Raw genomic sequence first — 13,099 nt, forward strand, 5'->3', positions numbered from 1 at the left:
TGAACGAAGTGGTGCAGCTCAGCTGTGCTGGGGGGTTTGCACCATCTGTCCTGCAGATTCAATGCATTTCCAGAGAGACCCAGATCCTGTGGAATGAGACTGCCACCTGCAAGGGTAAGCACAGCCCTGCACCACCCTGACCCAGCCACCTGAGCTGGTGGCAGACCCTCTGTGACCTGGTCACACAGGTGACAGTGCAGGAATGGCAGACCTGGATGCCTTGGCTTTTCCCCATGTCCTGGCAGTGACAAGGCTCTTTTTGTCTCAGCACCTTGCTGTAGGCACCTGCTGGGGTATGTGCTACTGGGGAGAGGAATCCTTCCCAGCCAGCATCTCCTGCCTCAGCATGAAGTAGGAATAGCTGCAGGGTTCTGCTTTTCCCCTGGAAAGCTTCTCTAGGGTTTGGGTTGTCTCTGGTGTGGGAGGCTGTTACTGCAGTACGGCTCACCTGCGCATGAGGGAGACAAGAAAATGGGGCCTCAAACACTCCATGGAGGGGGCAGAATCTGAGGAAGGCTTGTGAGTCCTGGAGATGGGGTGATGAGGAGCCCTGTGTGCTTGGTGAGTGCCTGGGCACATGACACTCGTATGTGTTGGGGTGAATAGTCAGAGTCATGAGAGACCTGTCCCAAGCCTCCTCTCAAAAAACCTCCAAAAAGCACTCCTCACCCAATTTTACCTCTGACAGAAACATGCCAAAGGTCTGCTTGGTGGGACCCCAGACTCCAGCTGGCACCAGCCCGTAACAATTACACAGAGAATGAAGAAGTGACTCTGAGCTGCAACAATGGTTTCCAGCCATCCTTCACCCATATCAAATGTGCAAACAGGGTTCAGCCATTGAATTATTCCATATCTCTAAAGGAAGACGTGTGGCTGGGGAGAAAGAGCAGTGGTGTGTGGATTCAAGTTCAGGGGAACATAGTGTGCATTGGTAAGCAGGGTGTCAGAAAGTGCTTCCTACTGAACTCGTGGTCAATTTCTGCCCCCTTCATCCATCTCTGAGCTTCCATCATCACTGTGGCCAGGGTGCAATTCTAATGCCACATTGGGGTCACTTGGATCTCAGGCATTGGATACCTGAGACTAATCCCCTACTGAATTCTGGTACATCCTTGTCTACCACCTGCCTGGACAGGCCCCAGCCCCAGCTGACACTCACAAGGAAAGCCCCATCCCAACTAGCCTTGCCAAGGTGTCCCATCATGGCAGAGGGATGTGTCACCTTCCTTCTTCTTTCATTGGCTAGAGGGACTGCTGGGGATTGCTGAGGCCACATCACATACCCTGATCCTTCTTGAAACCTCCCAGCCCAACTAACATGCACTTTCACCTCTGCCAGAGACATGCCAAAAACCCCACTGGGACTTCAGACTCCAGCTGGCACCAGACCAGGAGAGTTACAGGAAGAATGAAGAAGTGATTCTGAGCTGTCCCAAGGGTTTCCAGCCACCCTTCACCCATGTCAAATGTACAGGAAAAGTTCTGTCTGTTATCAATGGAAAACCTATGCACAGAGAAACTTGGACTGGAAAGGACAGCAGAGGCAATGTGATCAATATTCAGCCCAAGTTTAGGGTACAGTGCCTTGGTAAGGAGGCATCAGGAGCATTCCTGACTGCCATGCTCTGCCTTCCCTAAGCAGGGAAGGCAGCCTGTGGGGGCACAGGAATCTTCTGGCTTTGTGCTGCCTGGGGAAATGGCAGGTGCTGCTGAAGACAGTGTCAAGGCAGCTCCTGAGTCTGCTCTGTGCCTGCCCTGGGGTTCCAGGGGTGCCCTGGTAGGGAGATGGCTGATGCCAGCTTTAGTCCCTGAGGGTCCTGTCAGGAGGGAATTTTGGTACATGGGTCCCCAGCTTTTTACCAAAGTAGCCATTTTGGCAGTAAGCAGCACTGCCCGTGGCACAGGAGCTCAGGGACCATGCAGGGCTTCAGGCTGTGTTCACAGGGGCTGGGGGTTGTGTGGAAGACACAGGTCTCCCTACGGGCTTCTGTCAAGAACATGTGCTGGAAAGTCAGGGCTACAGTGCTGTAGGTCTGATGGGTGTTAGTGGCACAGGGGACAAGGGTAAAGGCATGTCCCTCTCCTCATGTGCTGGTTCCGCCTCCCTGTCCCTGCTGCATGCTGTCACTGCAGAGCCAGCTTTGGGGCTCAGACTTTATGCCTTCTCAGGAGGAATGAGGGTGTTGTCATCCTGCCTGAGGGACAAACGGCACCAGAGTGTCTGGGCAGCCTTTGTGCACAGACCCCTCATGGTTTCCCCTCGGTCCCTGACTCCAGCTCCTCCTAGCCCTTCCCTGGAGACCTGGGGGAAGAAGTTTGGAGTCTTTCTTGGCAAGAGGATGGAGTCCTCATCCTCTTGCTAAGAATTGATGTGGAAGGGCTGCTCTGTGCACTGTCCTGGAGCTCACCTCTTGCTCTGATGGGCCAGGGAAGGGGATGTCCTGCTCCATGCCCTTCAGAGCAACACTGCCCAGCTAACACCTTCCTATCTTGTTGGTGCAGAGAAATGCCAGAAGCCTCAGTGGGACTCCAGGTTTATCTTTGACCAAGAACAGGGGATCTTCAACCCAAATGAAGTGGTGAAGATACAGTGCCCTGAGGGGTACTGGCCTCCACACATGGAGATCAAATGTGTGACACTGAAGCCAAGGGAAGGTTCCATGATTCCTCGTAGTGGCTGGATAGTGAGGAATGGCACAAGCGCCTGGCACCCTATGGAAAGGAACTTGACCTGTGTGGGTAAGTGAGCAAGTCAGACACTCTCCCAGTGCTCTCAATCTGTGCTCCCCAGGCATGGAGGGCAATTCTGTATGTGTGACACAGCATCCATGCCCTGTGTTGGGGTGGTCACGGTATGGCACAGAAATCCACAGAAAATTATGGATGCATCCCAGGTTTATGTCTGTGCTGTTGGCAACTCTGGCATGTGTAGTAGTCTGGGAGAAGGCAGAATGCTCCTGGTCTACTCTGTGCTGGGGAAAGGCAAGTGAGGGAATGGTGGGGTTGATGAAGTTTGATGTCAAGGCTTGGAGGGGGAGGGAGGGAGTGATCCTCTTGGAATGTTCCCTTCACAGATGTCCTCCAGGTTGACCATGAGACCCTGGAGGTTTCCAGCACCAGCATCAAACTGAACTGGACCTGCAGGCTCCCTCGTATGTGCCCACTTATTTGGGCCAGATGCCGGCTGGAGCACCATTCCTCCTTGAACTGTAAGGCTGAGGAGGTGAAGGTAGAGGAGAAACTGCAAGGCAAGGAGGGAACTTTCACCTGCTCCCCTCTGCAGCCCTTCACTGTCTACAGTGTCACCATCTCCCTGCTGCCTAGCACAATCCTGTACACACGGCTCATCATGACAAAGGAAATAGGTATGTTTACAGGAATGTCAGGATGCCCTTCACCCTGAAGCTCAGCCACAGCATCTGATTCCTGCTGTGATGGTTCTGGGATCAGAGCTGCTTGCAGCCTGTGGGGACCTGGGGAAGGCACTGTGCAGGGCCCTACAGCAGGACCTTCCCCCTCCTCACCACATCATTTCGGCTGCAAAAGAACAAGCAGCCTTTGTGGGGGACAAATAATTGCTATCCAGGCATGATCCTCTTCTCCTGTGCTTCCAGTGCCAGACAAGCCAGAGAAGCTGTGGGTGGATTCCAGCACGGGGTCCCTCAGGTGGAAGGCACTGCCCTCCTGCAAAGGGAAGATCATTGGATACCAGGTACCAGGAGTCCATGGAGTGCCCCTGGTCCCCCTCACCTTGTCTGGAGCTCTGTGCAGACAGCTTGAGGAGAGCAGGGAACCCACCTTGGCCAGAGCCCACAGGCTGTAGCCTGCTGGTGCTCCTGGTAGGGCCAGCTCCCCTTTTGTGCCCAGCCAGCAGCAGCAGCCCCTCTCCACAGAGCTGCCCAATGCAGAAGCAGGATGTTGATGCTACTGTCTAGCAGCTCCCTGTCCTTCCTCCAGCTGAACATCACCACCATGAGAGCAGAGGACGGCAGCTTCCTTGAATTCAGTCAGGTGTTGGTGAACCAGTCTGTCTCTGAGTATGTGCCACCTCATCACACAGCTGGCAGCAAATACCTGGTGACAGTGCAGGGCCTGACAGCTGCTGGGGCTGGGGCTGCATCACAACTGGAATTCCAAACCTACGTCATGGGTAATGGTTGTTCTGCCCTGTGTCTGGTTGGGGTGGCCTCTCAGGGGTTGAGTGCTGAGTCTGGAGCAGCTTCCAGAGCTGTCTGTGCATCCACCCTGTCCCAGCTCAGACAGGGGCAGGGAGTGTGGGCACCTGGTTCAGCAGTGGGCATGAAGCTGGGAGAGTCCTTCCTTGAGGGCCTTCACCCCAAGGCAGGTCTACAGAGGGGCAGCACCACTTCAGCCTCTGTTTGTGCCTTTGATACCAGACCTGCCCCCTCTACTCTTCCACTTTAGAAGGTGACACCCATCCCAGCATTTGGGTGCACAGGTGGCTCAAGGTCAGAGAGCACTAGGGCTGCTGAGCCTGGGTCTGTGTCCTCCTGCTGTGTGCAGGATGGCAGAGCAGGCTGGGGCCATGGGACAAGGCCCAGTGCTCCAGAGCCTCCCTCTGCCTGGCCCAAGCAGATGTGCAGGCAGGAGAATGTTTGCTGCCTGGCAGAGCAGCCAGGGCAGCAGGGTCTGGACACAATGTTTGACATGTGCAGACACCCAGCAGCAAGGCTAGGGCCACTGCTGGTGCACAGCACAGGCTGTGGCACCCACTGCTCTCTGCGCATCAGTTTCAGGGCAGCCTGTGGGCCCTTGGCCTGGGTCAGCAGTCACTGTAGTGGTGGTGGTGCTGCTGTTAATCCCCTTGTCTGCTGGGATCATCTGGTTCATGCTGTTCAGGTGAGTCGCAGGAGATTTGGAGTCTCAGCTCTGTCTCAGGCCATGCTGTGCTGTGGGGTGGGTGGGGATAGAGAGGTTCCCAGCTGCTCCCAGCCTTCTCTGGCTGCAGAGGGTGCAGCTGGCTGGTCCTAACGCAAATATGTTCTAGGGCTCCTAGGTGGGGCTCTAAGTGTCTTCTCCAGGGCTGGCATGGGGCCATGTGTGCTGAGACACCCTCTCCCCTTGTTGCTGGCAGAGCTGCCACTGCTGTCCCCTGGGGTGTAGGTGGGCGATGCCTGCCAGGGCAGAGGGAGGGTGTGCAGAACCCTCTGTGCCACTGCTGCTGGGTTCAGCAGGGTCTGGCCCAGGTCAGCCTCTCCCTGACTCAGGACTGCCCTTTGTCTTCCCAGAAAAAAGAAGGCCTTGCCCAGCAAAGCTGAGGAGGATCAGTACACAGGTAAGATCCCCAGCACAGAGGGGACTGTAGGGCTAGAGCTGGGAGGGGAGCAGCTGTATTTCAGGCAGGCCCAGTGGCATTCTGAGGTAGCTCGAGGCAGCCCAGATGGTTTTGGCTGACCTGTCAGACCAATGTGTCTCACATCTATTCCCAGCTGAGACCCTGCTCAGTAGCCTCTTCCAGCAGCTCCTGGCTAGGGGTGTCCCTGAGGTGCCAGTGAGGGCTGGGAACTGCTTCTCCTTCTCACTCTCCCTGGGGTAGGCAGCAGCTCTTCCCAGCCCTGCTGTCCTGATGGTGTGCATCCCAGGATGATCTGCTGCCTTTGGTCACACTGCCTGCCTGAGGCTGTCCTGCTCCTTCTCCCACAGCCCCCAGGTCCCTCAGACTGTTTCTGTCCTCTTGTCCCCCCAGAGCTCCAGCCCTATGAGAATGTACATGGGGATAATTACTGTGTGATTGAGACTTTTCATGAGAAGGATGCAGGTAGGAAATGGGTTCTCCTGCCTGTGACCCCACATGGCCCAGAGAGAGTGGGGGCTGCCAGCTCACACCACACAGATGGTGTGCCTGAGCTCCTTATGTTGCTGAGGGCATGCAGCAGCCTCTGCCCCGGGTTCTCTTGTTCTCCCAGGTAAGTTTGGCCAGGCTGGAGAGACATTTCCCCAGCCTCTGCCTGTTCACGAGAGTCAGCAGTGAGGAAGAAGAGCAGCTGGAGTGGACATCTGAGGCACTTCCCTTCTCAAGGCTTGGTCCTACACCACCGGAAGCATGGCAATGAATTATCTCATGAATTATTGCTTCCCCCCAAAATTTTCTTCTTCATCAAGCTCCAGAATCCTCTGCCACAGCACAGGAGCAGTTTAAGGCATGGGATGACCTCCTCACGACAGCAAGGATATGTCCTCGTAGTTCTCCAGTGCTTTGGCATAGCCATCTCACCAGCGTCTTGGTGCTTGCAAATATTCCCTGAGAATGGAGGAGCTCACAACTCCTCTTTCCAACCTTGTCCTTGTATCCATCGAGACCCTGTCCTCTGCTTGAGTTAGGCCTAGCTGTGCTGTCTTGGCCACTGTGCTGCTGTGTCTGAAAAAAAACAATAAATTGTTCTGGTTTTCTGGCTGCCTGGCCCATGAAAAATCCCACCTTGTCATGGGTCCTCCTTTTTTGTGTGTGAAAGCCTTGACCCCATGAATCTTCATGGAGGAGCCTGGAGCAGCTTTTCCAGCCCCTGGTAGCACCAAGGAAGCACACCTGAGGTGCTGCATGCTCCCAGTGCAATGCTTTGGGTGACTGTTTTCCCTCCTCCCCATCCTCTAGGTAACACCATCTCCACTTGCACAGCTGGACCTCTGTGTTGGTCTGTGTCCTCCTCTGTGGTTGTTGGTGCTCATTTTGTGAGGTGCAGCTGGCACTAGCTGTCTTGGGACATCTGTGTCTTGCAGCCTTTGGGATCTGCTGGCTCTTGGCTGCTGCTGTTGTCCCATCCCCTCCAACAGCCACTCTCTCCCACTCTGTGGGGTGCCAATGCCCAGTGCAGCGTGGATGCTGAGTCCAAAGGCTCTCCTTGGTGAGGGCTGCACTGCTGGCAAATGGGGAAATCAACCTGTCTTTTCTCCTGTTCTGTGTGTTGACTGTGATGATTCCATCTCCTTCTCCTGCCTTTGGGCACAGAGGCTCTCCTGAGCTCCCTGGACTCAGGTGTGACAGGCTGGTTCTAATTGTGCTTTTTACAGCCCTGAACACAGAGCTGTCATGGTTTTTGTTTCGGTGTTATCTCTCCCCTGTCAAACCTGCCAATACCCAGTGCAGCCTGGAGGCTGAGGGGCAGCCTGAAGCTTCTCCTTGTTGAGGAGTACACTGTCAGAACATAGAGCAACTGACCTCTCTCTTTTCCAGCTTCTTTTCAGCCTGGCATGACTTGCATGTTCTGGTAAAGGCATGTTTTGACAGTTCTTCATATGAGCTGTCTGCCCATCAGCTCAGGACCTGCAACTGGCCCCAAAATATCTCCTTACTGTGAATTGTTGCTGGTGTGGCATGAGCCTGATGGAGCAGCTCTTTGTAGGTATTGGGCAGAGAGGAGAAGAGAAATTCAATGCTGTGTAGGTGCTGCTGGTTGAGAAAAGGGAATGAGCAGGCTTGGGATAGGGGAGAACAGTTGCAACTTCCTTGGCTACCCTGCTTCCCACTTCATCCCCCCATCCCTAGTCATGCCCTGGGCTGTCAGCCTTGTGACTCCACCTGTTCTCTCCAAACAGTCAGCAAAGGCTTGTGGTTTGGACTGGGCTACCTGGTGCCCCCAGCTCCTAGTCATCTCACTGCCTGGGCTACCTGGTGCCCCCAGCTCCTGCCTAGTCATCTCACTGCCCTTGTGAGGCGCTGTTCCCTGGGCTAACTGCACCTTGTTGAGGGGAGCCATGAGCTGGGCACCCTTTACCCCAGGCAGGAGTGTGTCCTGTGCATGTGCCACAAGCAAAGCTGAGGGACAGGTATGGTTTCTGTGCCTCTGCAGCCCCCCATGTCTGATTACCCAGCCTTCTGAAATCCAAGACATCCAAAGTCGATGGAAGGTTCTTGGGGAAGAGAAAAGTGGTGGCTGCTGATGAGCAAGAGGCAGGGTTTAGTACTGTGAGTGTTTTCTCAAGCACACAGCCGGCACTGTAGGGCAGTGTGTCCTGAACACTTGGGGACGGAGGAGAGTGCTGCCAGGCTGAGAGAGAGCAGGAGAAGGAGGCAGCTGAGGATACAGAAGCAGGGAAGGATGAGAGAGGGTGTGGGTTGAGTGTTTCTTTCAGAAGGGCCACAGACTGTTTCAGGCATTGAAGTACTCCTTGCAATTCGTGTCCTCATTCCTATCCATGCTTCTGACCAGGTCTTTATGTAGTTTCTCAAAGGTCCTCCATCTCCTGTGATCATTGAGGAGAAGTGACTCATCACCACTCTAAAACCCACGCAGTGTCAGGAAGCACTTGGATATTACCTCAGTAACAGGAGTAACACTTATTGAATGCCCTGGTAACTGGGAGGGTTTGGGGAGGAAACTCTGAGATCTTGTGACAAAGTTCCTTCTGTTGAGTCCCAGAGCCTGGATGCTCCTGGGGCAAAAAGATATCAAAAGGCAGAAGTGCTGACAGTGATGGGAGGATCCCTCCCCAAAGAGGAAGCCTCTTGCATCTCATGAGGAGATGTGTCTGTTTCCTTCCTGTGTTTGCAAACCCTGCAGTCAGATACGGATGCCTGGGCTCAGAAGCGGCGAGTGGAGCTGAGATTTCAGTCCTGCCTGGGGACTTTATGCTAGGATGGCCCTGCAGTCACTGCCTCTGAGCTTTCTCCTGGCCCTTGCATCTCTACTGTCAGCACATGGCCAGGAAGATTTTTTCAACATCCAGATAGTGCCACAGGGAACAGGTAAGAAGTGGTTCTTCCTCTTGGAAGCTTCTGCTGCCTCCTCTATGTTGGATATTCATCTTCACTGCCTGCAGCCCTGGGCTGGAACCCAGAGGGGCCCCTTAGGGCTGTGTCAGCTCGGGGAGCCTCAGTCTGCCGCAGGCACAGGACCTACAATGCAGTGTCCACTGGGATTCCATGGGACTGGGCTGGATGTGCAGTGATGGGTCATGCCCTCCAGAAAAGCAGTTTGTACATAATTCCCTGGAGAGAGTGAGCATGAATTGGGCATCAATTCACACACAGTGAATCAGGGGAAGGGTCTTCAGGGAGGTGTCACTTTCTGTACACATTCTATCCCCAGGTGTGCCTGAGGGACACTGTGCCTGCTGAGGGCAGTGATAAAGGGAGCTTGCTGCTGCTTTGCCAGAGGGATGGATCAGGGCAGGATCAGTGGCTGGGAGCCTGAGCATGGCGGGGGTAGTGGCCATGTGCCAGGGGACAAAGCTGCTGGTTGTGGTGCTCAGCTGGGCATCTCTGGTCTTCTGCCATCAGGGCTGTTTGAGAACAAAGCCTCAGCACAAGTGCCTTGTCACAGCATTTCCCTTTGTGCCAAAGTTGGTCTGGACCTTGTGAGATCCCACATGTGCCCCTTTGGGAGAAGGCAGGTTGTATTTTAAAACCCCTTCAGGCCGCACCAAAACCTTCCTGTAGAGGCTTGAACAGGCAAGAGCTCCTTCCAGAAGCCAGCATCCTTCTCTGTAGGAATCATTGCCACAAGGCCTCCCCCCTGCAGCATTGGACAAACTGCTGGGACCAGCTGCTCAGCTTACTGCCCACTGAGCCTGGCGCATGGTGAATTTGGTGAGGAGGTGAGTGAGAAGAAGGAAGGGTGTGGGTCAGGAGAAAGGGGCAGGGGCATTGTTAACAGAGGGAGATGTGAATGCAGAAGGCACTGCTCAGCCCCTGTCCCCCTGCCCAGGGGTGTGGGGCAGGAGGAGAGCAGCCAAGGCACAGAGTGAGTGAGAAACAGGAGCCCCCAAGTGTAACAGGGACCTGGATGATCCCTGTGGCAGGGATGAGCCATGGCTGAAGGGCCCTGCATGCCAGCAGGAGTGGTGGTGCCATGGCCCAGCAAGTGCCACCTGGGCTGGGCTGGGTGACAGACCTGGATGAGAGGCTGGAGGGAATCCCCTGGCGCAGGGGTGATTGTGCTGGGAATGTCCCTGCTCTGGGCTTTGGAGGAGGGAATATGGTGCCCATGGACACAAGTGGGAATGGGGCTAGTTCCTGGATGAGTGATCCTTCACAATTTCCATGCACCAGGAAAGCCCCTTCCCAACAAGGCTTGCCCTCTGGTCTCATCCCAGCAGTTGAATGTGTCACCTTCCCTCTCCTTTCATTGCCTGGAGGGGTCTGGGGATTTCTCTCTCACCACTCAACCATGGCCCAATTCATCACCTCCAGCCCAAATAACACCCACTTTCACCTCTGACAGAAATGTGCCAAAGGCCCCAGTGGGACTCCAGCCTCCAATTGGCACCAGACCAGGTGAATTATAAGAAGAATGAAGTAGTGATGCTGAGCTGCCCTGAGGGTTTCCAGCCATCCTTCACCCAAGTCAAATGTTCGAGTGAAGTCCAGTCTGTCTCTGGTGGGAAACCTGTATACAGAGAGGTCTGGACTGGAAGAAACTCCCGAGGTTCCTGGGTCCGCATTCGCTCTAGCGTGGAGTGCAGAGGTAAGGAAGGGATCAGGAGCCCTCTTGGCTGCCTTGTCTGCCCTTCCTGAGCAGGGAAAGCAGGGTGTGGGGCACAGCAGGTTTTGGGCTCCGTGCTGCCCAGGGAAATGGCAGGTGTCAAGTCCAAAGTGCAGGTCACCACTGGAGGTGTTGGTGATAAGGATCTCCCTGAGGGCTTCCAGCAAGATGATTTGCACAAAAGTAAAAAGCATGGGAGAGAGATTTGTGGTGGAGTTTGTGGCCAACGCGTGGCACCACTCTTGGAGCAGGATCAGAGAGCTTTACTTCCAGTGCGGCTGTGAGTACCGCAGCTTGTTCCATGTGGGCTGGGTCTCTCCAGGTCCTGCAGCATAGGGGGTGCAGGCTTAGCAACCTTTCCTCACAGCTTAGGGCATTCCCTCCAAGGAAGAGCAGAAGTATTCCTAATGGACTGTAGAGATTCTGGGACACACAGACACCTCAGTTTTGAATGAATGGGGAAAATTGCTTCAGCAGTAGTAGTCCAGTCATTCGCTCACATTCATTCCCATTCAACTCCTCCTGCTCCCCTTTCAGAGGGCTGCAGTGACCACCTTCAGTCTCTCCCTTTCCCTCCCACTATGTCGGGTTATGAGATGTCGAAGCTGTCTGACTGCAGCATCCTTGCATGGCTGGGAGTGGAAGGGAATCAAGTAACCTTCTGGTAAACTTTCCTTCACAGAAGTGCTCCAGGTTGACCATGAGACCTTTGAGATTTCCAGCACCAGCATCAAACTGAAATGGACCTGCAGGTTCCCCAGTGCCTGCCAGGGCATGAGGGCCATGTGCCAGCTGGGAGCACCTCCCTCCCCTCCCTGTGAGGCTGAGGAGGTGAACGTAGAGCAGATGTTACATGGCCAGGAGGGAGCATTCATCTGCTCCCCTTTGCAGCCCTTCACTGAGTACAGAGTCACCTTCTACTTGCCCCCCAACACAACTCTTTTCTCATGGTTGTTCATGACACAGGAAACAGGTAAGTGCACAGAAATATCAGAGACAAGGAACAGTCCAGAGCTTTGTCACAGGGAGGATAGATGTTCCCCTCACCTGTCAGCTCAGTCTGATCATTTGCTCCATGCAGGGATGTGCCTGGGATCAGAGCTGCTTGGGTCCTCTGGAGAGCCCTCTGGGGTAGGGCTGTGAGAGCCCTGAGCAGGGCACAGCCCCTTCTCATTGTCCCACTCCACCCCACACTGTTGTGCTTCCCACTGCTGCAGTACACGCAGCCTTGGCAGGGGACAAACCCTTCATAGAGAGTCCCTTTGCATCCTGTCCCTTGGCCAGGAGCTGCTGCAGCTTCCTGCAGCCTCAGCCCCTGCCCATGGCCCTGTGTGTGACCCCATGGTCTGTGCTTGCAGTGCCGGACAAACCAGAGCAGCTGTGGCTGGATCCCAACAGGGGCTCTCTCAGGTGGAGCGCACTGCCCTCCTGCAATGGGGAGATCATTGGATACCAGGTACCCAGGGACCAGGGCAGACCCTCACCTCATGGCCTGGAGCTCTGTGCAGGCACACTGGGAACTGTGGGCAAGGGACAGCTGGGATGAGCCACAGTTCCCAGCCAGTAAATATCTGGCTTTGATGAGCACAAGCATTTTCTGTGTCATTCTCAACATACTTCATGCTATGAAGATGCCCAGAGATGTGAGTGCTCCATGTCCTCTGGGCTTACTTCCTGGGTCTCTTCTGCTTTGGGTTTGGCAGGCTTTTGGAGGTTGGTGTGCAACACATGGTGACGTGTTTTCTGCAGTGGCATACCAGGGTTTCCTGTGCCTCTTGCATACTTGTTTCTCGTTCCTACCACAGAAAAACTTGTGGTTTGTGTAATTCTCTGAAAGTCCCTCCTGAAAGCCCCTTCTCCAGAGAACCGCACCGTTCTGTTGAGTTTTCATCAATGCATGGCTAGAAACATCTCCTCTGTCTCTGGATTTGGGACACATTCCACAGCAAAACCCTACCCTCCAGCAGTGGGATGGGGTTTGTGTGCTGGTGCCATTTTTCTCAGAATGGTCTAGGTTCTCTCTGAGGACAGAGGTCTCCACAGTGTGACAGGGACCTTGCAAGCTATTTCTTAGCTCTGTCCTGGAGAAACTGTCAGACAAGCTCTTGACAACCTGCAAGCCTGTTCAGCTAAATTCCTGCTCCCAGACACAAGTGTTCATGAAAAGAATCCTTTTATTCCACTTTCATTTCTCTACAATTTTGCATAAGCCTAGAATATATTTCTGTAAAGACAGCAAGTGAGAATGGATAGGGATCTCATGACAAATTCAGATGATGCATGGGCAAATGGAGACTCTTCATCTCTATTACTCATTAGTCGTTCTCCTTTTGTCTTAGAGAAAGCTTTCAGAGTCCAGCTTTACACAACAAAAAAGAGAAGCTCAAATAACTCTGGTAAAGGACGTTGCCTGAGTAGCTCTGGTGTTGCAAAAATACAGGGGTAACCTGTCCTCGGGCTCAGTACTTATATCTAGAGTCCTTCAAGAGAACAGCCTACCTCCTCCCTTCTCAGATGCCCAGCCCTTTGCTCACAGACGTTGCTGCTCACACATCCTTAGTGTTGGCTCCAAATTCCTCCACTACTCTCCATTCCTTTGTGCTCCCCGCGTGGGGCTGAGGCTCCCGCCCGTTCCTCTCCGGAGCCTTGCCCAG

General features: G+C 54.2%; 2 protein-coding genes across 2 annotated transcripts; both read left to right on the forward strand.

Annotated features, from left to right (window-relative positions):
• The first annotated feature begins 589 nt into the window (after nucleotides 1-589).
• LOC103822930 (uncharacterized) lies at nucleotides 590-6,426 on the forward strand. Its single transcript, XM_050986982.1, has 10 exons — nucleotides 590-934; nucleotides 1,343-1,591; nucleotides 2,506-2,742; nucleotides 3,078-3,368; nucleotides 3,618-3,715; nucleotides 3,961-4,153; nucleotides 4,755-4,863; nucleotides 5,253-5,299; nucleotides 5,711-5,782; nucleotides 5,931-6,426. The coding sequence occupies exons 2-10, from the start codon at nucleotides 1,510-1,512 to the stop codon at nucleotides 5,993-5,995; spliced, it is 1,194 nt and encodes a 397-aa protein (XP_050842939.1). The 5' UTR covers nucleotides 590-934; nucleotides 1,343-1,509; the 3' UTR covers nucleotides 5,996-6,426.
• Nucleotides 6,427-8,484: 2,058 nt separating this feature from the next.
• Nucleotides 8,485-13,093, forward strand: LOC127061061 (uncharacterized). Its single transcript, XM_050987138.1, has 4 exons — nucleotides 8,485-8,707; nucleotides 10,185-10,427; nucleotides 11,128-11,418; nucleotides 11,804-13,093. The coding sequence occupies exons 1-4, from the start codon at nucleotides 8,599-8,601 to the stop codon at nucleotides 11,989-11,991; spliced, it is 831 nt and encodes a 276-aa protein (XP_050843095.1). The 5' UTR covers nucleotides 8,485-8,598; the 3' UTR covers nucleotides 11,992-13,093.
• The last annotated feature ends 6 nt before the right edge of the window (nucleotides 13,094-13,099 follow it).

Source organism: Serinus canaria, chromosome Z, assembly GCF_022539315.1.
Source record: "Serinus canaria isolate serCan28SL12 chromosome Z, serCan2020, whole genome shotgun sequence".
NCBI classification, from domain to species: domain Eukaryota; kingdom Metazoa; phylum Chordata; class Aves; order Passeriformes; family Fringillidae; genus Serinus; species Serinus canaria.

What these genes read in the sequence shown, in the direction of transcription:
- LOC127061061 (XM_050987138.1), top strand. Translation starts at nt 8,599, where the DNA reads ATGGCCCTGCAGTCACTGCCTCTGAGCTTTCTCCTGGCCCTTGCATCT. An exon ending in GATAGTGCCACAGGGAACAG is followed by an intron (nt 8,708 to 10,184) that starts GTAAGAAGTGGT and finishes CACCTCTGACAG; the next exon opens with AAATGTGCCAAAGGCCCCAG. An exon ending in GTTCATGACACAGGAAACAG is followed by an intron (nt 11,419 to 11,803) that starts GTAAGTGCACAG and finishes CTGTGCTTGCAG; the next exon opens with TGCCGGACAAACCAGAGCAG.
- LOC103822930 (XM_050986982.1), top strand. Translation starts at nt 1,510, where the DNA reads ATGCACAGAGAAACTTGGACTGGAAAGGACAGCAGAGGCAATGTGATC. An exon ending in CATCATGACAAAGGAAATAG is followed by an intron (nt 3,369 to 3,617) that starts GTATGTTTACAG and finishes CTGTGCTTCCAG; the next exon opens with TGCCAGACAAGCCAGAGAAG. An exon ending in TTTTCATGAGAAGGATGCAG is followed by an intron (nt 5,783 to 5,930) that starts GTAGGAAATGGG and finishes TTGTTCTCCCAG; the next exon opens with GTAAGTTTGGCCAGGCTGGA.